Source organism: Oncorhynchus clarkii, chromosome 27 (assembly GCF_045791955.1).
Source record: "Oncorhynchus clarkii lewisi isolate Uvic-CL-2024 chromosome 27, UVic_Ocla_1.0, whole genome shotgun sequence".
In the NCBI taxonomy this organism is placed as follows: Eukaryota; Metazoa; Chordata; class Actinopteri; order Salmoniformes; family Salmonidae; genus Oncorhynchus; species Oncorhynchus clarkii.
Window position 1 is genome coordinate 13259394 of NC_092173.1, and position 21945 is coordinate 13281338.

At 44.2% G+C, this 21945-nt stretch overlaps 2 protein-coding genes and 1 pseudogene across 3 annotated transcripts in view; 2 read left to right on the top strand and 1 right to left on the bottom strand.

Annotated features, from left to right (window-relative positions):
- LOC139386198 (A-kinase anchor protein SPHKAP-like) overlaps positions 1-1617 on the top strand; it is a 164951-nt gene extending 163334 nt beyond the window's left edge. For both annotated transcript variants that reach the window (XM_071131671.1, XM_071131672.1), the window contains one exon: positions 112-1617. In XM_071131671.1, coding sequence (XP_070987772.1) covers positions 112-264 — 153 coding nt within the window. In that variant the 3' untranslated portion in view covers positions 265-1617. The remainder of the gene's footprint in view (positions 1-111) is intronic.
- Positions 1618-2122: 505 nt separating this feature from the next.
- On the bottom strand, positions 2123-17490 carry LOC139385417 (dynein assembly factor with WD repeat domains 1-like; annotated as a pseudogene).
- Positions 17491-17643: 153 nt separating this feature from the next.
- On the top strand, positions 17644-21864 carry LOC139385418 (thiamine transporter 2-like). Its single transcript, XM_071130472.1, has 5 exons — positions 17644-17793; positions 19143-19962; positions 21025-21217; positions 21361-21502; positions 21673-21864. Exons 1-5 carry the CDS (start codon positions 17644-17646, stop codon positions 21862-21864), a joined length of 1497 nt encoding a protein of 498 aa, XP_070986573.1.
- The last annotated feature ends 81 nt before the right edge of the window (positions 21865-21945 follow it).

The following is a 21945-nucleotide window of genomic DNA, read 5'->3' on the forward strand; positions in this document are numbered from 1 at the left end:
GTGTGTGTGTGTGTGTGTGTGTGTGTGTGTGTGTGTGTGTGTGTTGTACTCTTATCTGCATGTCTGCAGTGCACAAGAAGCATGGTAATCTGGCTGAGTGTGATGTCTCAGTTCCAGAGGGTGTTGCAGCTGGTGTCTCAGAAGGCATGGAGGATCGGAGATCTCTTCAACGCTGTCATCCAGTTCTGTAAGCTCCACCAGGAAGAGGAGGACGGAGGCAGCTCTCTGTCCAGCCTGTTTGACTGGCTACTGGAGACCCACTAGGCTCTGCCAACATCCCCCATCTACACAAACACACACACACACACACCAGCTAATGTCTCCAACTGTGTACGCCCAATGCATCAAACCCAACCATCAAGCGTAGTGTTTCTCAGCGCATGTGTGAATCATGACAAACCCCTAGCCTGGTAGCCAGATTTGTTTGTGCTTTAGCCAATTCCTCTTTCATTAATTGTGATGTAAGCCATGACAAGGAATGCTAAAAGATTTGGCTGACGCACAAACAGGTCAGACTTTCAGGCTAAAAATTCATCACACCTGTGATATTACACACCCTCTTATAGGACTGGCTATGGGACTGAGGACTTTCATTAGGGTGCAGTGAGCAGACATGTCTCCCTTTAATAAGATAAGCATGTTTCTCATTTTCTGATGTACGGTCCCTAGTTAGACGAAAACAAGGAAAACCCAGCATCAGTTTGGGACGTAGGCCTTATTTATTTAGTGCAAACAAATCAGCCATCTGAGATTTCTTGCCTGCAGAATTTGTATTCCTTTCGTTGTTATATATCCTATACATTACGTTTTCACAATCCGATGTGTTAATTTATAAATTATGTATTTATTACACATAAACACAAACAAGGCACCAATAAAACCCTGTACCCCATTCCCTCAACCCAACGAACTCAAAAAGACACCAGGTGATGTTTTAATGTACAGTAGCTATCTTGATGAGACTGTCAGGCAGCAGCCATCGTTGCAGTTTGGCTTTGCTGAGATCAACATAGGTGAGCAGTACTACGCTTGACAGTTGCCCAGAGCCTGTATTCACAAAGCATCTCAGGGCAGGAGTGCTGATCTAGGATGAGACCCCCCCCCCCCCCCCATCCTGGTAATCATATTTATTATGATCTAAAATACAAAACTGATCCTATATCAGCCCTCCTAATCTGAAATGCTTTGTGAATACGGACCCAGATGATAGTTGTCGTTTACATTGGCCAACATTGTCTACTTCTATTGTAACTTTGTTACTGCTTAAGTTATCTGTCATTCTTCATGTTATCTATCGTTCTTAAGTAAGTTATCTGTAGTTCTTCATGTTCTTTGAGAATTGTTTATTTTGGATAGGTGTACATATTGTAGATTCTTGAACTGCTTCACCTTGGGGTAGAAAGACTGCTCTCCATCATTTCATTTTTACTACTTTCAGAAAGACAAAGAAGGTTTAATGTCTAATTTGTACGTGAATCTGGTTTGTCAGGTTTTATCTGCGTAGTGGTACTCTAGTGTTAAATCGTCGGCATTATAAAGCACACAATTCAACTCTGTTGCTGTAGAAATTGAATGTATCTTCATCTTTTGAGATTAATAAATTAATGTAATATGTGAGCATGAATAGTTTTTATTGAGGAAAAGATGGGTACAGAAAACATTCTTCCGTCCAGCCCATTCTCCAATCAACACACAAATAAACACTGATTATCAACACTGAACATGACAGAGGACCAAAGTGACCAGTCCAGGTCAAATCCTAACTGGTGAATGCAGGCTGAAAAGCTCTATAGGCCCTGCTCAAAAGTAGTGCACTCAATAGGGATTGGGTGCCATTTGGGACGCACCCACTGCGCTAAACTGTCTGTCTACAGTGCTACATAGTAAAATGACAGTGGGACCATAGTAACTCACCAAAGCTATCCGGTCTACTGAATCTTACTCCACAGAAACTAGGAGGTCACATACATTGGGTCAGTGATAACTTCCGGGGAAGGGCATCTTCAGACAAGGCCCTGTTGGAGTCATCTTCTTGTTGGGGGATGGACATCAGTAGTCAGACTGGAGTCACCTGTCCAGATGGCCTTCCCTTCCTCACACAATCTACTGACCGTAGGACGGGTCAGCGACAGGTGTTGTCCTTGCTGCCTGCAGCAGAGAGAAAACAGGGACAGGTGGTTGAAAAGGACACAGAAGCTCACCTCATCCAGCTGTGGTCTGTTCATTTGAACTTTGATAAAGTGCTTGTGAGTGGATAAAAAATAATGCTTGTTTGGCTGTGAAGAGCTTGCAATGGCGTCTTTGCATTTGAACTAGGTATGATTATATAGAGGGCAGGGTTGGGCTCAATTCCATTTCAGGCAAATTTTGCTAACTCAATGCTGATTTGAAATGGAACTGACCCCAGCCCTGACAGAGGGTGCATATTACCTGTAATGGTGTCACCCTCGTAGTTGAAGGCGGAGGAGAAGATCTCGTCCGTGTGTCCCTCCATGACCTGAAGATAGACGCCAGACTGGACATCCCACAGGCGAGCCATCGTGTCAGCGCTGGCCGACAGAACTCTACTGGCTTGAGCGTTAAAACAGATCTGCAAGGGAGGAGAAGAGGAGGTTGAAATTGACAGCACATCAGCACTCTATTCTTAAAAGGTTATTAACTGTACATGGAGCAGGTATTTCCTATGGAGGAATGATTCTAATGGAACAGATACACAGACTTCAGAGAGATCGATAAGCACACACAGTGAGGTGAAGAAATGAACATGGGGCTGGGATGGTTAAATGATGCTGGCTCTGCATTGCCATAAAAGTAAAGTGTGTGAGAGAGAGAGAGATGAGGGGGATCAAAGAGGAGGAGCATGGAGGAGAGAACGAGAGCACAGAGGTGTACAATTTTGAGAAAAGAGGACACGAGGGAAGAGAGTGGTGAAAAGAGAGAGGAAAAAGAGAAGAGAAAGAAAGATGAGGCAGAAGAAGATGGAGTAACTGAATGGTCATGAGTAGACCCACACGGATTCTGTTGAGATAATTACATTCCATATCAATTACTCTTTTAATTTTTTTTCTGCATATTTAATCAACAGAACAATTCATTTATTTAGCAGTATTTGGTTCTATGAAATTCATTCTACAAATATTATTTTTAATTTAATGGCCCAGTGCAGAAAAAAATGATATATATTTTCACACTATGACGTTTGAATAATACCGTGAAGTTGTTAAAATTATGATAATGGCTTTTTAGTATAAGAGCTGTTTGAAAAAGACCGCCTGAAATTTCAGCCTGTTTTGGTGGGATGGAGTTTTGGCCTGCCTGGTGACATCACCAGGTGGTTAATTGGTTAATAGACCAATAAGATAGTTCCAAACCTCTGCAAAAAACAGCTCGTTTTTCATTTGTTTTCCCCACTCAAATTATTGCTTGAGAAATTGCTCCTTGCTAACAATTGTTGACCATTTTAATTGAAAACAATCACAGTAAGGTACTTAATTGTTACCCAGAAATGATTTAATATTGAGATAAAAACCGTTGCATTGGACCTTTAAGAAAAATCTGGTCCCTCCCTCGTAATGAGAGGAAGAAAGAAACAACAAAGAGTGGGGGAGAGGGAGATGGAGGGACGACAGTGGAAGTTAGAATGGAATTAAAACAGCGACCGACAGAGAGAAATAGTGGGAGAGAGTGATGAAAAAAGAGATTGACAGAGCGGTTAGAAGGCGGAGAGAGGGGAGAGAGGTGTCCTGTTAGGGGGAGATGAGTGTCATAATCTTGTGAAATCATTCTCCTTCCAGCCTATTACCGAGGCTGGGCCCTGATGGCTTTCAGTAAACGGACACAAGACAGGCAGCCCAATGAGGCAGCTAGGGGGGAATTGCAACCTGAGTTTAGAGCGCATAAATTGAACATAATTCACTTTTTATGCACTTTTCTCTCTAAGCGTATTCTGACCTTGAATTTAAGCATGAGAATAACATGTTCTTCACCCCTTATTCGTTAGGGCTGGAGATCAAATAAAACAAATTTGGCGGAGGTGTCAGATGCGCCGTATTCTGACCTTGACTCCCTCATAATTCCACCACCTTTACGCGTAATGAAATGATGAATAAGGTCGTTCTGTAAGATACATTTTACTTTATGGTCGTTGGCGCCAAATGTTAAACCAGTCATATGGCAGCAAACTAAAGCACTTTGAAATAATGGCAGGTAGCCTAGTGGTTAAGAGTGTTGGGTCTGTAACCAAAAGGTTGCTGGTTCAATTCCTCTACACGACTAGGTGAAAAATCTGTTGATGTGTCCTTCAGCAAGGCATTATCACTAATTATTCTTGTAAGTCACTAAATGTACAGTATATTACCTTTTCCACAGTGAAGTTTATGAAATGCTGGCCTTATAATTTGGGATGACATTTGGAGACCATATGATTTCCAGAATGTTTTAATTATATGCCTAGATGTTTCTCTGTATTTTTGACCATTTGTTTCATGTTAAATATTAGTCACTATCGGTAGCCACCGTCAGTTATACCCACATACACTGACTTTAGTGTTACTTTCCTTACATTTAGCATTTCTTTCCTCTGTCACGTTTGTATGGTTGTTCCTGAGCATCGCTAACAATAGTGGATTACGGTATATTAGGCCAAACGGATTACAAATTGTGCAATAATTTGGGACATTTGAATAATTATGGAACGCAGACCGTATGTAGCAGTTTAAACCTGGAGCCTGCTTCACAATGACTGGACTGATGAATAAGGATTATTAGGGTAGATCTAAAGATGTATTTATTTATTCACCAATATATTACGTGCATAAATGCTCTCCAAAGCTGTTTTTGTATTATCCATAAATACTTTCCTAACCCTTAGTATACAAGTATTAATATAATATACAAGTATTTTTAAATCTACCAACTGGTGCTGAAAAGGAGATGAATATGAGTGTGTTTACAAGGCTTTCTTTCATCGTTCCCTAATATTCTGACTCTGTCAAGAAAATTGTAGTTAAAGGTACAAAGGGATGGATTTAGAGGAATGTACTGAACATTCTATTGAATGAAAACACGAGGAAAATGGTTGGCCAGCAAGTGGGAGGGTTTCCAGCAGTTTAATAAATGTTAACCACGCCTGCAAAGTCCATTACACATCTGCATAAGGTAAGTCTGAATACCAACTATTGAGAAGTGTGTAGGAAAGGTGTGTGTAGGAAAGGTGTGTGTAGGAAAGGTGTGTGTAGGAAAGGTGTGTGTAGGAAAGGCATACATTTCCTACGTCTAAATCAGACCCCCTAGTGGCTGTGGCTACGAGCGACAAACACGTACACATACACACACAACATGCAGGCATGTGCGCAAACACACACACACACACACACACTAACAAATATGCACATACACACACAAACGTACACTGGCAGAACTGTCAAATGGCAGATGGCCTGATAAAATCACACACACATTCAGGTTACAGCTGGGTCACCTACAACACAGGCCCAGGTCACATGTGGTTCTATACAGCCGTGGCTAACGCAGTTACACAGTGAGCAGGGGCAGACTGTGCCATGGTGATTGGTTAATAAAACAACCAAAGTGTGATATTAAATCGCTCAAGGTATGACTCTATAGGAAACTGAGACAAGAACAAATTAAAAGTGCCAATCAAATGAGACCACCAGGGGAAGGGGGAATCACAGGTAGACCAGGAATCAGCCAGTATATAGAACAGGTCAGATGGGCCCGGATGTTTCTGGAAAGCTCCGGCCTGAGGGACACACACCTTCAGGGTCACGTCTCTCTATGTCATCGTCGAGACGTGGTTGACCTAGAAACTGACACGAGAATCAGTAACAGGAGGTAGAAACATCCCCCCCGGCAAGAGGACCGCCGTCCTCATCCCTCCTGTCCAGTCCTGTACCCTTGTGAGTCTGACGGATGCTCCGAGGCAGACAAAGAGACAGAGCGAGAGAGAGAGAGGGGCCATTTTGGATCCCGTTTGAACCATTACCTGTCTCAGCGACTCACCTTGGGTATCTCTCCCTCATGGCCCTCCAGTCTGGCAGCGCTGGACACTCTCGCTGTGCCTAAGTGTCAGGGGAAATCTTGATTTCTCAAAACATCCGGTGGTATTGCTTGAGCGAAGATTAAGTTTAACCTTAAAATAAAATGAACTCAGTTGAGCTGGCCTGGTTAGTCATACACCATAGTTGCCGGAACTGTGCTGGAAGGACAATGTGAAAAATACATTTTCAAGCCACCACAGATCTGGGTTGGCATGACAGTGTGGAATGGGGGTGTCTGGGTACAGTATGGATATAATTGTTCAGTGCCTGGGACATTGTTCAATACAGGAACTTTGTATTGACAGTCATGGAAACAGCAGAGGTAGAGGTACCCCATAATTAAATAGAACACCATTAGTATGATATACGGTGTACTGTATCTCTGTGGTCGTACCGTCAGCCGAGGCAGTGGCTATGAGTTGACCGGTGTAGTCGAAACACACATCCAGCACCTCGTCTTCATGGCCTGCTAGTGTGGCCATTCACTGCCCACACGCTGCCTCCCACACCTGGGGAAGCAGAGACACACGCACACATTCCGGTACACAAACACATACTGTAAGGACACAAACACACACGTGCACACACATAAGCACACACACACGCGCACATACGCATTCACAAACACACACACACAGACACACGCACAAACACACACACTGGCAAAATGTCAAATGTTAATGCATCTATTTAAAAAAAATGTTTAACAAAAACAACCAGCTTGGTTAGCGCTCTAACAACACAATGGTTGTGTTTTCCCTCTTCACAATCTCCTCTTCAAGAATGCAGCCATGTGAATAATTCACACGACTACCCAGAAAACGTGACTCATCTTGGAATAATGAAAGGATTTCAATTTCCTTTTAAAAAGATGCAGAGCTTAAGTGATAGGAGACTCTACTAGAGAAAGAGAGAGAAAGAGAGAGAGGATGTGAGCTCACCCTACTGCTTTTGTCCATGGAGCCGGTGATGAGAAGGGAGCAGTCCCAGTCAAACTGAACACTGCTTATCTTCCCTCTGTGACCTATCAGTGTGTGGACACGCCTGGTAGAATGACAGCAGGGGGGTAGTGGTGGTTAGACAATGACACAAACACATGGATGGACACGCACACACACACACACACACACACACACACACACACACACACACACACACACACACACACACACACACACACACACACACACCGATGGACACGCAAACACTGCCCTTTCCCACCTGGACAAAAGGAACACCTATGTGAGAATGCTGTTCATTGACTACAGCTTAGCGTTCAACGCCATAGCGCCCACAAAGCTCATCACTAAGCTAAGGACCCTGAGACTAAACACTTCCCTCTGCAACTGGTTCCTGGACTTCCTGACGGGCCACCCCAGGTGGTAAGGGTAGGTAACAACACATCTGCCCCCCTCAGGGGAGCGTGCTTAGTCCCCTCCTATACTGCCTGTTCACCACTGCGTGGCCAAGCATGACTCCAACACCATTATTAAATTTGCTGATGACACAGCAGTGGTAGGCCTGATCACTGACAATGATTAGACAGAGACCTGGCAGTGTGGTGCCAGGATAACAACCTCTCTCTCATTTGTGAGCAAGACAAAGGAGATGATTGTGGACTACATTAACATCGACGGGACTGAAGTGGAGCGAGTCGAGAGTTTCAAGTTCCTTGGTGTCCACATCACCAACAAACTATCATGGTCCAAACACACCAAGACAGTTGTGAAGAGGGCATGACAACAACTATTCCCCCTCAGGAGACTGAAAAGATTTGGCATGGATCCCCAGATCCTCAAAAAGTTCTACAGCTGCACCATCGAGAGCATCCTGTCCGATTGCATTACCGCCTGGTACGGCAACTGCTCAGCATCTGACCGTAAGGTGCTACAGGGTAGTGCGTATGGCCCAGTACATCACTGGGGCCAAGCTTCCTGACATCCAGGACTTATATACTAGACGGTGTCAGAGGTGGACTCCAGTCACCCAAATCAAAGACTATTCTCTCTGCCTCTGCACGGCAAGCGGTACTGGAGCGGCAAGTCAAAAAGGCACCTTAACAGCTTCTAACCACAAGCCATAAGACTGCTGAGCAACTGAACTAATCAAATGGTCACCCAGACTATTTACATAACCCCCCCATGTGTTTACACTCCCTACTATTCACTGTTTATTATCTGTGCATGTACCACCGCACATCGGTACCGGTAACCCCTGTATATAGCCTCGTTATTGTTATGTAAATGTCTTGCGTTACCTTGTGATTGATTCGATTTTTTAAAACTTTTGTTTATTTAGTAAATATTTTATTAACTCTATTTCTTAAAACTGGATTGTTGGTTAAGGGCTTGTAAGTAAGCATTTCACACCTGTTGTATTCGGCGCATGTGACAAATACAATTTGATTTGATTTGATTGTAAGACACACATGGATGGACACGCAAACACACACATACACACAAATGCATGAATGGACACGCAAACACACACATACACACAAATGCATGAATGGACACGCAAACACACACACACACATGGATGGACACGTGAACACACACATGGATGGACACGTGAACACACACACACATGGATGGACACGTGAACACACACACACACACAAGCACATGGATGGACACGCAAACACACACACACACACAAGCACATGGATGGACACGCAAACACACACACACACACAAACGCATGAATGGACACGCAAACACACACACACACACAAGCACATGGATGGACACGCAAACACACACACACACACAAACGCATGAATGGACACGCAAACACACACACACACACAAGCACATGGATGGACACGCAAACACACACACACACACAAACGCATGAATGGACACGCAAACACACACACACACACAAGCACATGGATGGACACGCAAACACACACACACACACAAACACACACACACACACACACACACACACACACACACACACACATGGATGGACACACAAACACACACACACACACAAAAGCACATGGATGGACACGCAAACACACACACAAGCACATGGATGGACACGCAAACACACACACACACACACACACAAGCACATGGATGGACATGCAAACACACACACACACACACATGGATGGACACATAAACACACACACACACATATGGATAGACACGCAAACACACACACATTGATGGACGCGCAAAAACACACACACACACACTTGGGCACTCACCTCCCAGATGGAACACCCCACAGAGAAACAGTGTGGTCAAAGGAGCCAGTGACTAGCTGGTCACCCACTGTGTTAAACGACAAGGAGATGATATCTGCTGAGTGGCCCTGAGAGAGGAAGGAGAGAGACGGGGGGGGGGGGGGGGGGGAGGGGGGAGGGGAAGAGGGAGGGGAAGAGAGAGGGAGAGAGAAAGAGAGAGGGAACAAACAAACAACATGAAAGAGAGAAGAGAATTCGATTCGTTACACTTGCAGAGTTCACAAAAGAACAGTCAAATAAACGAGGTATTCTTTCTCCTTTGAAAAAGCTAAATTGCACAATTTCATCCAATTCAGTTCGAGGAACACATTTTCCTTTTTGTGCTTGAGTCACCATATTCACCAGCATGACTAATGTAGGAATAATTGAAGTAGGAGATGTAGAGAAGAGGTAGAGAGGAGGCATAGAGAGGAGCACACAGAATCCTCTCTCTGGGACACATAGCCACACAGTTTGCCCACGTGCAGCAGGAAGCTGCATGTCCTGTAGTTGAGTATGTAGATAGATGGATTACCTAATGAATGCATTACAGTCACAGCTTCAGAGAGAGAGAGAGAGAGAGAGCGAGAGAGAGAGAGAGAGAGAGAGAGAGAGAGAGACAGACACACAGAGAGAGAGAGAGAGAGAGACAGAGAGAGAGACAGAGAGAGAGAGAGACAGAGAGAGAGAGAGAGAGACAGAGAGAGAGACAGAGAGAGACAGAGAGAGAACATTTCTGTCAGTGTAGCTACCTCCTCTCCAGTCTGGACGTCCCATAGCTTGTCCGTAGTGTCCATGCTACCCATGGCCACCAAGGTTGGTTAAACGCCAAACATACCTGGTCGGCACCGAAAACTGTGTTAGCTGCCATTCACATAGAAAATCAGATTCGAAGCTCACTGCAATCCTATTTATACTGAAAGACAAGTCCAATCTCTCAGAAAGTCCCTTCTACTATTTCCACAGTGTGTCCTCGGAAGGTGTGAAAACATTTGCCCATCTCGGCTCTTCACACCCTGCAGGTCTTATCAAAGGACCCAGTGGAAATATTGGCCCTGGATTAAAGAGGAGAAATGAAGGTAAGATTTGAGATAGGAAAAATACTTTCTTTTGACCACCAACAACTCTTTCCCAACGGAGGAACATAGGATAGGGATAAGGCTCTCTGGGACCTAAGAGTCTCAGAGTCGGAGTACTGATCTAGGATCAGTTTAGCCTTTTATATCATAATGAATCAGATTATATGGACAGCGGGGACCTGATCCTAGATCAGCACTTCCACTCTGAGACGCTTTATGAACACACGTCCTGGTGTTTTTATACCTGGGGTAGATTAACAGGAAGGTGGTTACCCCTAGGGGTTGTTGAAGGCAATGGCGTACACCACGTACCTGTGGCCCTCCAGTGTGTGCAGTCTGACGCCGTGTCCCATATTTTACATGTCCTGTCACAGCCCTCAGTTATAAAACTTCAGTCACACAGTGTGACTGCAGCGCCTGCAAGGGAGAAGGGAGGAGGACATTTATTTTTACTCTGAGGCGGTTTACTTGACTGCATTAATCCAATTTACATCTATCTATACATTTGACAGTGTAATACCCATACATAATACGTCTGGCTTTGATGTGCTGAGGAAGAGTCCTGAATTCTACAATTCCCACCCCCTGCTGCCACCTAGGGTTCAAATGAGGAATTACAGGATGGCTGTACTGTTTACAGAATGCACTGGCAGTGTGGTCATACCAGTTAATGGCTGTCTATGGCTGCATCCCAATTCTTCGCCGTTTTCCCAGTGTGCACTTGCACACAAGGGTGGATGATAATGTGGCAGGCAATGACATTATCATTAAGAAGAGAGCCTAATGAAAATAAATGGGTAGCTCAGATAGATGGAAACTGTATTTGACCTTGGAGAGATAGAACCTGCAGTTGTCCTGCTGACCCAGTTTCTCCTGCAGTCTGAGGATCAAGAGTTTGACTTGTTCAATGCGTGATACTTTGATCAGTGGCTCCGATTCCCTGATCTCTGATATTAACTCCTTGGTGTCTGTCCTGTATGGATAGATATGTGTCAGAGTGATACATCACGGTCATTGAAAATAGGGGAATAGATGTCATACTGTATTGCAGGATCAGTGACGAAGCTGTGAAGAACTAGTGGGTGTGTTTTTCTACCTGTTTCACCATCATCATCATACAACACTAGCACTAATATAATAACTTGCATACATACAGAGCTGCCAACTCTAACGCATTGGCCGTGAGACACGCATTTGACCCTCTTCTTATATCTCATGCATTGAACATTACTTTTTACATTTCTCTAATTAGTCTATTGTATAGTCATCGCATTAACTTTTCAACTGTGCTCCAAATCGTTTTGAAATCGGAGCATCAGCGCCTACAATTTAACATCACGAGCAGATTATCTATCATTGCCCTGTCTAGCCGCAGTACTGTGAACCACGTCACATTGAAGCGTATGATTGGTCTAGTTATGTGAGGGATCAAGGGGATTGGATGCATGTTTTAAAGAAACGCCCCTCAAGATTGGAGTGGAGCTGAATGGAGAAAGAGAACGTTCTCCGCTGAGTTTATAAAACTGTAAAAAGAGAAGCATGGTAGCACAGTTTTATGTAAACTGTTGTCAACAAGATGTGGTTGATGTTACTCCCGTCCATGAATCTATTGCAGAATGCAGCCTTTTGACAGTATGTACTAAAGTCGATCTAATCCGTACTTGCATTTGTCCCCTCGTTTGGTATTTGGCATTTAGGATGTGACAACAAAAAGGCAGCAGACAGTCAGACACACAGTATGTTTTAGCAGGAAAGTTTGGTAGGGTGACCTTTTGTAACTTTAAAAATGATTTTGTCAAACAGATTGTGAACCCAAAAGGGCATATTTGATTCTAGAGTAGAAAAATAAATATACAAATAAATAATATTTGGTTAGGGTGTAGGAGCAGCTTTATGTCACCTTGTCTTCAGGATATTTTATTATCTATTTACTTTATTTAGTCTGATCAGTGGAACAATGATCATTCTTAACAATGGGCTAAAATATAGGGTAATTACTGTGCATGTCAGCAAGAACACTACTGCTTCAAGTTCCTCGGTGTACACATCACTGACAATCTGAAAGGGTCCACTCACACAAGAAGGTGCTACAGACACGACCCCTCTATAAGAGTCACACAGGCACACATCTGGCGCAAGTACTGCTAGGAGCAGTAGCAGAGTGGGAGCTAGAGAGGCCTAATAGCAATACCACCCCAGATAATTCCAAGAACCAAGTAAATGCAGCAATAGAAGCTGGACTGGGGCCACAGATAGCTTGCTTTGCACATGTGATCAATTTAGCATCTCAAAGGGGAATCTCAGTGAACCAGATGGGAGGATCAGGAAGGTGGTTTTCTTTTCTCCACCGAAGCACAACAGCTGCTCAGGTTAAGACCAAGCAAGAAATGCCACAGCTATCGACCCACAAACTCATACACCATGTCACAACATGATGGAACTCTACTTATGACATGTTGGAGAGCTGTTTATTTAACTAGGCAAGTCAGTTAAGAACAAATTCTTATTTTCAATGACGGTCTAGGAACAGTGGGTTAACTGCCTGTTCAGGGGCAGAATGACAAATTTGTACCTTGTCAGCTCGGGGATTTGAACTTGCAACCTTCCGGTCACTCGTCCAACGCTCTAACCACTAGGCTACCCTGCCTAGCTATCTTAAGCAGCAGGCAGCTGTATACTCTGCACTGACAGACAAGACCCTGGAAAAACATTAAGACATCGTCACCTTGTCTGATGATGAAGTGAAAGTGGCAGAGGAGGTCCTCCAGGTGCTCAAACCCCTCAAAACGGTTACAACCCTATTGAGCACTGAAGCAGCACCCTCTGTGTTCATGATCCTACCTCTGAAAACAAGGATTCTACAATCCATGGCACCAAGTGAGGAAGACAGCACCATCACTAGAGATGTCAAGGCTGCCATTAGAGAGGACCTGAACCCCAGATACCCTCCTAATGTACAGGACTACCTTCATAAATCTACTGCACAGGTTCAAGTCCCTGTCTTACCTAGACCCTGCCCTACGCGGAGGACATACAGTGATCTCACCACTGAGATTGTGGCCACTGTAGAGGTAAAAAATAAAAAATAAAAAATAAGAGTGAATTACTTACATAATAAATATTCTGCAGTCTAATCTTAGAATCATCCATTTTTGATTTGGAAAAAAAAAGAATGGCTTTTATTAAATGTTATTGCCACAATTATAGTTCTATGAAATATGAAAATAAATAATTAGTTAGTTTATTAATAGATCAAGTCATTTTTTTCTGCAAGGTCAAGCCACAGAGCCGACAAGAGCAGACTCAGAGGCATCTCCTCCACAACATAATTTGGCCATGAAGGAGCTTTTCGGGGAGACCTTTGTGAGCAAGAACACAGACAAGACGTTTGCCAACACCATCAAAGAGGATGTGGAATCCTACAAGGCAGCAAGCAGCATTCCAGTGGATGGTGATCCACTAACATGGTGGAAAAACAATGAGTGTAAATACCCTCACATTGCCATAACGGAAAGATGCTACCTGGCTGTGCCTGGCACTTCAGTACGAAGTGAGAGGGTGTTCTCCATGGCAGGGGACATAGTGACTGCAAAGAGGTCTACCCTCTCCCCAGACAACGTAGACATCCTCCTCTTTTTTAAATAGAATTTAAAGTTAGAAGCTCAGGTCTGCTTTGCTTTCTTTCTTTTTTTATACGGACATAGGCTATTTTTTCATTCACTATTGTTCAAAGGAAGAAGGTATCATGCCTTATATTGCACTTTAATTTAACTATTGATTATTGAATATTTTTAGATATTATTTAAACATTGAACAGTTCCTTGCTTTAAGTGTTCTTTAAGTAATAAATGGAAAGCAACATTATATTTGTCTCCCTTCTTTTTTGTTGTTGCTGATCCTAAAATAATCAGATCCGTTGAACCACTAACTTAAACATATACAGTTGGCCTTGCTGTTATGATTTTAGTTGTCCTTTGTTTTTTTGCATAGTTTTTTTCTGTTTCTTTTACTCATGAGTTCATTTTCTTGGTTGTTGGTGCATGGGAGTGGGGAATGGGGGTGGGGAATGGGGGTGGGGAATGGGAGTGGGGAATGGGAGTGGGGAATGGGAGTGGGGAATGGGGGTGGGGAATGGGAGTGGGGAATGGGGGTGGGGAATGGGGGTGGGGAATGGGAGTGGGGAATGGGAGTGGGGAATGGGAGTGGGGAATGGGGGTGGGGAATGGGAGTGGGGAATGGGGGTGGGGAATGGGGGTGGGGAATGGGAGTGGGGAGTGGGGAATGGGGGTGGGGAATGGGGGTGGGGAATGGGAGTGGGGAATGGGAGTGGGAAATGGGGGTGGGGAATGGGAGTGGGGAATGGGGGTGGGGAATGGAATTAATTGCACTGTTTCTTGCCTTACTGCACACAAGCTGGGCGTCATTCACAAGTGATAATATATAATTCACAAGTGATAGGAAAATATTGTCACCCATCAGACTATTCTTTATTTAATCTTGTCTTTACATATACTCAGGTTGGGGGAGTAACGGATTACATGTTACATGTAAGGGATTACAAAAAACGGTAACTGTAATCCGTTACGTTACCAGCAGAAATATTATAATCAGATTACCGCTACTTTTGAAAAACTAGCATAATAACTAGCATAATTTATTTTTCAACTCGAATCAATGAGCCCAGTCAGTCCTCCATGACAACAAAATCATAAACCAGACAGTTGTGCTGGCTAATAAATCCTTAGTTTTGGGGCCATGCTCAGGTAAAACAATTTGGCTAATCTATACTTCCATATTTCCAAGTCCTATTCTTGAAGATCAAGGGGTATAACATTTATTGGAATGACTGGAATTCCGATAGACTTTGGTTTTTAATGTAAAGATATAATTTAATTGTATTATTATATGTAGTAGAAAGTGATGGGTTAGAAGAAGCCTACATAACCAACCCATAAAGTAAAAGTTAACATCCCATATATGGCCACCTACAGTGGGGCAAAAAAGTATTTAGTCAGCCACCAATTGTGCAAGATCTCCCACTTAAAAAGATGAGAGAGGCATGTAATTTTCATCATAGGTACACTTCAACTATGACAGACAAAATGAGAAAAAAAATCAAGAAAATCACATTGTAGGATTTTTAATGAATTTATTTGCAGATTATGGTGGAAAATAAGTATTTGGTCAATAATAAAAGTTTATCTCAATACTTTGTTATATACCCTTTGTTGGCAACGACAGAGGTCAAACGTTTTCTGTAAGTCTTCACAAGGTTTTCACACACTGTTGCTGGTATTTTGGCCCATTCCTCCATGCAGATCTCCTCTAGAGCAGTGATGTTTTGGGGCTGTTGCTGGGCAACACGGACTTTCATCTCCCTCCAAAGATTTTCTATGGGGTTGAGATCTGGAGACTGGCTAGGCCACTCCAGGACCTTGAAATGCTTCTTACGAAGCCACTCCTTCGTTGCCCGGGCGGTGTGTTTGGGACCATTGTCATGCCGAAAGACCCAGCCACGTTTCATCTTCAATGTCCTTGCTGATGGAAGGAGGTTTTCACTCAAAATCTCATGATACATGGCCCCATTCATTCTTTCCTTTATCTTGTCCAGGTCGCAATTGTAAATGAGAACTTGTTCTCAACTTGCCTACCTGGTTAAATAAAGGTGAAATAAATCAAATAAAAACTGCATAGCCTATAGAAATGTTGCGCAACATGAGCTCATGATGTGTGATTAGATTTTCGATAACATTTGCATTGATGAAATAGTGATTACAGGGACAATAGAGTGCTGAGTACCAGACAGTTAGCAAGTTTGGTAGGCTACTAATGACCGTCAACAGCATCAGAGATTGGAGAAGCCTATTACCATGACTAAACGGTCACATGGAATTTGGCTGCCGTCATGACTCGTGACTGCCCGTGTGGTGGCAATACGATCGCCGTAACAGCCCTAGTGGTAACCCTCCCCAGCAAGTGTTGCATACAACTTTCTACCTGAGAATAGGAATCAATCCGTGCTTCCAACCTTCCCACTGTTTCTATCTCATTTCATTGCTGTCGGAATGAATGAAATGTCAAACCACCTAAAAAATGTCATCCCCCCAAAGTCGTCAAAGTTTGAGTGTTCAAGCAATGTTCAAAGCAACCTGTATACAGCTGGCCAGTGTTTTTTATTTATTTATTTGGTCATAGGCCTAAGCTATGTCAAAATACGTAGAATTGCAGGAAATGAGCCATGAAACAGTACAATTTTCCTGATGGGGAGGACCCCCAGTCCCCCCTCTAGGAGTTTTGCCAGAGGGCAATGAAATTCACATAGCAAATATCACTCCAAGCATTCTTCAAAAGTTGGCAGCCCTTTACATATCATTATCACTAACACAGCATCTCATTCATAAACATGAATTGTACTATTGTCTACTAACACTAGAGACAAATCCAACAAATCAATGAATTTAGTCTTCAGAGCTCCTCCTTTTTCATATTCCAGGATGATACCTGTGAACAAAAGGCATCAATTCAATATTCGAAACCAGACCAATTGTGAGATACAAGTTGCTTTAGGCCTACTTGTAACTTCAACTTGTGCGCCATGCATTAAATTGCTGTTACAGCTAACTGGTCTGGCTAGCACAGAGACCTAAGGTTATGGCTCTGGGCTAGCCTAGCCAGTTAGCTCTAGGTCAGAACAGCACTACTGTTAAAGTGTCTGTGTTAGTATCTTAATTATCAAGTATTTTAGCATCATCAACCTGGTGGATAATATCTGAGAAAGAATCGTTTGAGTTTAATTTTGCTCCTCCAGCAGAACCCCTTGTAAACAAAGCGTTGTTACAGCGACAGACTAGCTGGAGCTCGGCCAGGATGCATGTGCAGATGGACTGAAACACACAACTCACCCACAACTAACCTGTTCAAAAAATACAGAACTTTTTCCATAACTGTGCACAAAACATCTACATAAAGTCAACAATAGAGCCTAGAAAAACGTGGTAAACTCAGTGTCATGATAACTGAGGCTGACGTAAGCTTTCATTTTACCATCAGTGGGACTATTTCCCAATAGCTCAAAGTCTCCCTCATATAAACTTGCATTCTCAGTTATGCGCATGTAGTTCATAGACAGACTAAATTCATAAATTTCCCCGACAAGGACTTGGCCAAGTGATCTACTGCTGCCTACTGTCAACAGATCCCATTTGTACACAGGACTCAGACCCAGAGGTAGTGCGTGTGAGGGGGACATAAGGGGTAGCCTACCAGGATGGGTTCCTGGGCCAAGCTGAAGTCCACTGGCTGGGTGTTTCCCACAGCCGTTTTGTCGCTCTATGGGTTCTTCGCCAACTGCAGACCAGCTGAGCCCTTCCTAACACCCTACCTTATTGGACCATACAAGAATATCTCAGAGGAAGTGGTAAAGTAACCAGCAGAGAGCTGTATGCTACACATGAACAGTTTTGAATGGATTTGTTAACAAGTTTGTGATAAGAAAGTAAATGATGCACACTATAAAAATGAAAATGAAATACACTACATTACCAAAAGTATGTGGACACCTACTCATCAAACATCTCATTCCAAAATCATGGGTATTAATATGAAGTTGGTCCCCCCTTTGCTGCTATAACAGCCTCCACTCTTCTAGATGTTGGAACATTGCTGCAGAGATTTGCTTCCATTCAGCCACAAGAGCATTAGTGAGGTTGTACACTGATGATGGGCGATTAGGCCTGGCTCGCAATCGGAATTCCAATTCATCCCAAATGTGTTTGATGAGGTCGAGGTCATTGCTCTGTGCAGGCCAATCAAGTTCTTCCACACCGATCTCGACAAACCATTTATGTATGGACCTCACTTTGTGCACGGTGGTATTGCCATGCTGAAACTGGAAAGGGCCTTCCTCAAACTGTTGCCACAAAGTTGGAAGCACAGAATCATCTAGAATGTCATTGTATGCTGTGTAGTTAAGATTTCCCTTCACTGGAACTAAGGGGCCTAACCCAAACCATGAAAAACAACCCCAGACCATTATTCTTCCTCCACCAAACTTTACAGTTGGCACTATGCATTCAGGCAGGTAGCGTTTTCCTGGTAACCTCCAAACCTAAATGTGTCCGTCGGACTGTCAGATGGTGAAGCGTGATTCATCACTCCAGAGAACGAGTTTCCACTGCTTCAGAGTCCAATGGCGCCAAGCTTTACACCACTCCAGCCGATGCTTGGCATTGCGCACGGTGATCTTAGGCTGCTCTGCCATGGAAACCCATTTCATGAAGCTCCCAACTAACAGTTATCGTGCTGACGTTGCTTCTAGAGGCCGTTCGGAACTCAGTAGTAAGTGTTGCAACCCGAGGACAGACAATTTTTATGCGCTACACGCTTCAGAGCCCGGCGTTCCCATTCTGTGTGCTTGTGTGGCCTACCACCTTGCGGAGGAGCCGCTGCTGCTCCGAAACATTTCACAATAACAGCACTTACAGGTGACCGGGGCAGCTCTAGCAGGGAAGAAATTTGACGAACTGACTTGTTGGAAAGGTGACATCCTATTATGATAGTGCCACGTTGAAAATCACTAATTTGGGTGTCCACATGTAGGTGTCCACATGCTTTTGTATATACTGTGTATCCTCAGGTTACTGTATACAGTGGGCTATGTATTTTTTTTTGCTTCATATAGACGACCGGTGGGACTATTCAGTATCCCTGTGCATATTGAATAGATCTAGTGATAAATTAATCACTCCTCTCCCTGTGCCTCCTCAGGTGACCAACTACCTGTTCCCCATCTGGACGTACTCCTACCTGGCCGTCCTCTTCCCCGTCTTCCTGCTGACAGACTTCCTGAGGTACAAGCCGGTGATCGTGGTCCAGGGCCTCTTCCTGGTCACCAACTATGTCCTGCTCTGCTTCGCCCCCGGCCTGACCGCCATGACCTTCCTGCAGTTCAACTATGCCGTGGTGACCTCCACGGAGGTGGCCTACTTCTCCTACATCTACAGTGTGATCCCTCCGGAGAGGTACCAGCGGGCCACCGGCTACCTCCGCAGTGCCATGCTGACAGGCTCCACCCTAGGGGCCACCATAGGCCAGATGCTGGTCTCCCTGGCAGGGCTGGACTACTTCTACCTCAATGCTATCTCCCTGGGGATTCTCAGCATTGCGTTCCTCATCTCCATCTGGCTACCCATGCCCCAGCAGGGGATGTTCTTCAGGGGGGAGAAGGCTGCCCTGGGCCTGAGAACCAAGGGCCAGGTGGAGGAGGAAGCGAGTGCAGTGGAGGAGGTCCAGGATGCAGAGGAGACCGTAGAGGATGGTGCTGGGTCGGGTAGGACCCAGGGTGCTGCGAGTAGTACTGGCTGGTGTAGCCTGCATAATGTGGTCTATGCTGGCAGGCTGCTCTGGAGCAGCTTCAGAGAGTCCTACTCCTCTAGGAAGCTGGTCTACTGGTCTCTGTGGTGGGCTCTAGCCACAGCCGGCTACGGCCAGGTGTTCAACTACATCCAGCTGATGTGGGACCACATAGAGCCTTCCAGCACCTCCTCTGTCTACAATGGAGGGGTCGAGGCCATCTGCGCAGTAGTAGGTAAGACAATCTCAGAACTGTGTGTGTGCGTGTGTGTGTGTGTGTGTGTGTGTGTGTGTGTGTGTGTGTGTGTGTGTGTGTGTGTGTGTGTGTGTGTGTGTGTTCAGTGGAGTAGCTGTGCCTTGGGGTTTTTCAGGTAAAATGTTGCAATGCTAATATTTATTTTATTACTTAATAAAAATATACTAATAAAATTCCAGAACGCAGCTGAATATTGGTCTCACAATTAAATGGGTAATGTGTTTCGATGGGCTTAAGGCAAAGTAGTTCCATGGTCATCTTCGCTTTGGTCCAAGTTGGGCTCTGCACGCAGAGAAGAGTAATTGCTTCAATTAAGGTGATAACTTGGGTAACGATTTCTCTGATTATTGCTGATAGCTCGGGTTTGAGAGATAGTGACTTATCGGAACAAGTCAATCTGACTCTCTCAGTAGATCAAGGGCCTCATTGTCAAAATCCTGAAGTATCCCTTTAATTAAATCAAACCCCTGTCCTCTATCCTATGTGTTCAGGGATAGAGACATTATACTGTCTTGATAAATTATGGTAGGAACACTTCTCCCCCTAGGAATACGATGAGGGTCCTGTTCCAATTCGAAGCATCCATCCTTGCTTGGGGTAATGACTGATCTGATATGACTGGATCGTTCTCTTATAATCTCCACCCGGCACAGCCAGAAGACGAGTAGCCACCCCTAGAGCCTGGTTCCTCTCTAGGTTTCTTCCTAGGTTCCGGCCTTTTTGGGAGTTTTTCCCAGCCACCATGCTTCTACATCTGCATTGCTTGGTCTTTGGGGGTTTGAGGCTGGGTTTCTATATAAGCACTTTGTAACAATTGCTGATGTAAAAAGGGCTTTGTAAACGCATTTGATTGATTGATTGATTGATTGATGAAAGCCATGTATTGAATCCTATGCTTTAATCCAGCCAAAGCGTTGGATCAGTGATTGCTTCAAGGAAGGGAGGAAGGATGCAGTTTACAAGTATTTAAACAGTTTAAAAGTATTTACTCAGGATGTAAAAAGGGAAATCATCCACTGTTATCCCATCCCTGTCCTATAGGTGCAGCCGCAGCCTTCTGTGTGGGTCATGTAAAGGTGACCTGGGATGTCTGGGGGGAGCTGTCACTGGGGGTGTTCTCTGCGGTGGGGGCAGGAGCCGTGTTTCTGATTGGGCTCACCAGCAACATTTGGGCAAGCTATGCTGGCTACGTCATCTTCAAGGCCTCCTACATGCTGCTGATTACCATCACTACGTAAGTGAATACTCTGTAGGCCATACTTCAATGAACTCTGCTATATTTATTTCATATACCTTCCATGCATGTCCCATAGACATTGATCAGAAATGCACAATGAAAATATTCAGTACATAGTGTTATCTGTTTTGTCATTCCAGATTCCAGATTGCATCCAACCTTTCCATGGCATGCTTTGCTCTAACATTCGGAGTCAACACTTTTGTCGCCCTCTTGCTGCAGACCATTCTCACAGCCATCGTTGTTGATGAAACTGCACTGGGGTTAGACATTATCACACAGGTATGGTTGCACAATGCAGAGCTGGACAGGCCATTGCCCCATCCTTTAACTGATCACTGCACAAGTTATCAAAAGTGAAGAGAGGTTGACACCTGGTGGCAAATTATTACTGCATTGTTACTGTTCTTGGCCCCTCTAATAAAACCAAAGTTTAATTTCCCTTTCTCCAGTTCATCATCTATGGCAGCTACTATGCCGCAATATCTGTGCTTTTCCTGATCAGAGGGATGTACACAGCCTGTGCACACCACTGCCGCCCTAAACAGGCAATGGACCAGGAGCAGAAAGAAGATCCCAAAGTGGAGATGCCCTCCTCAGACCAGTTCTGTTCTGACCACAGGCAGTCGTCTATCAGAGACTGAGGGGGGCAAGGCGTCTTCAGGGGTTCACCCTAAAATGTAATGGCATGGTGTTACATACTTGTATTTATAATAAAAAATAAA

What these genes read in the sequence shown, in the direction of transcription:
- LOC139385418 (XM_071130472.1), top strand. Translation starts at nt 17,644, where the DNA reads ATGGGTTCCTGGGCCAAGCTGAAGTCCACTGGCTGGGTGTTTCCCACA. An exon ending in AGAATATCTCAGAGGAAGTG is followed by an intron (nt 17,794 to 19,142) that starts GTAAAGTAACCA and finishes GTGCCTCCTCAG; the next exon opens with GTGACCAACTACCTGTTCCC. An exon ending in GGCCATCTGCGCAGTAGTAG is followed by an intron (nt 19,963 to 21,024) that starts GTAAGACAATCT and finishes CCTGTCCTATAG; the next exon opens with GTGCAGCCGCAGCCTTCTGT.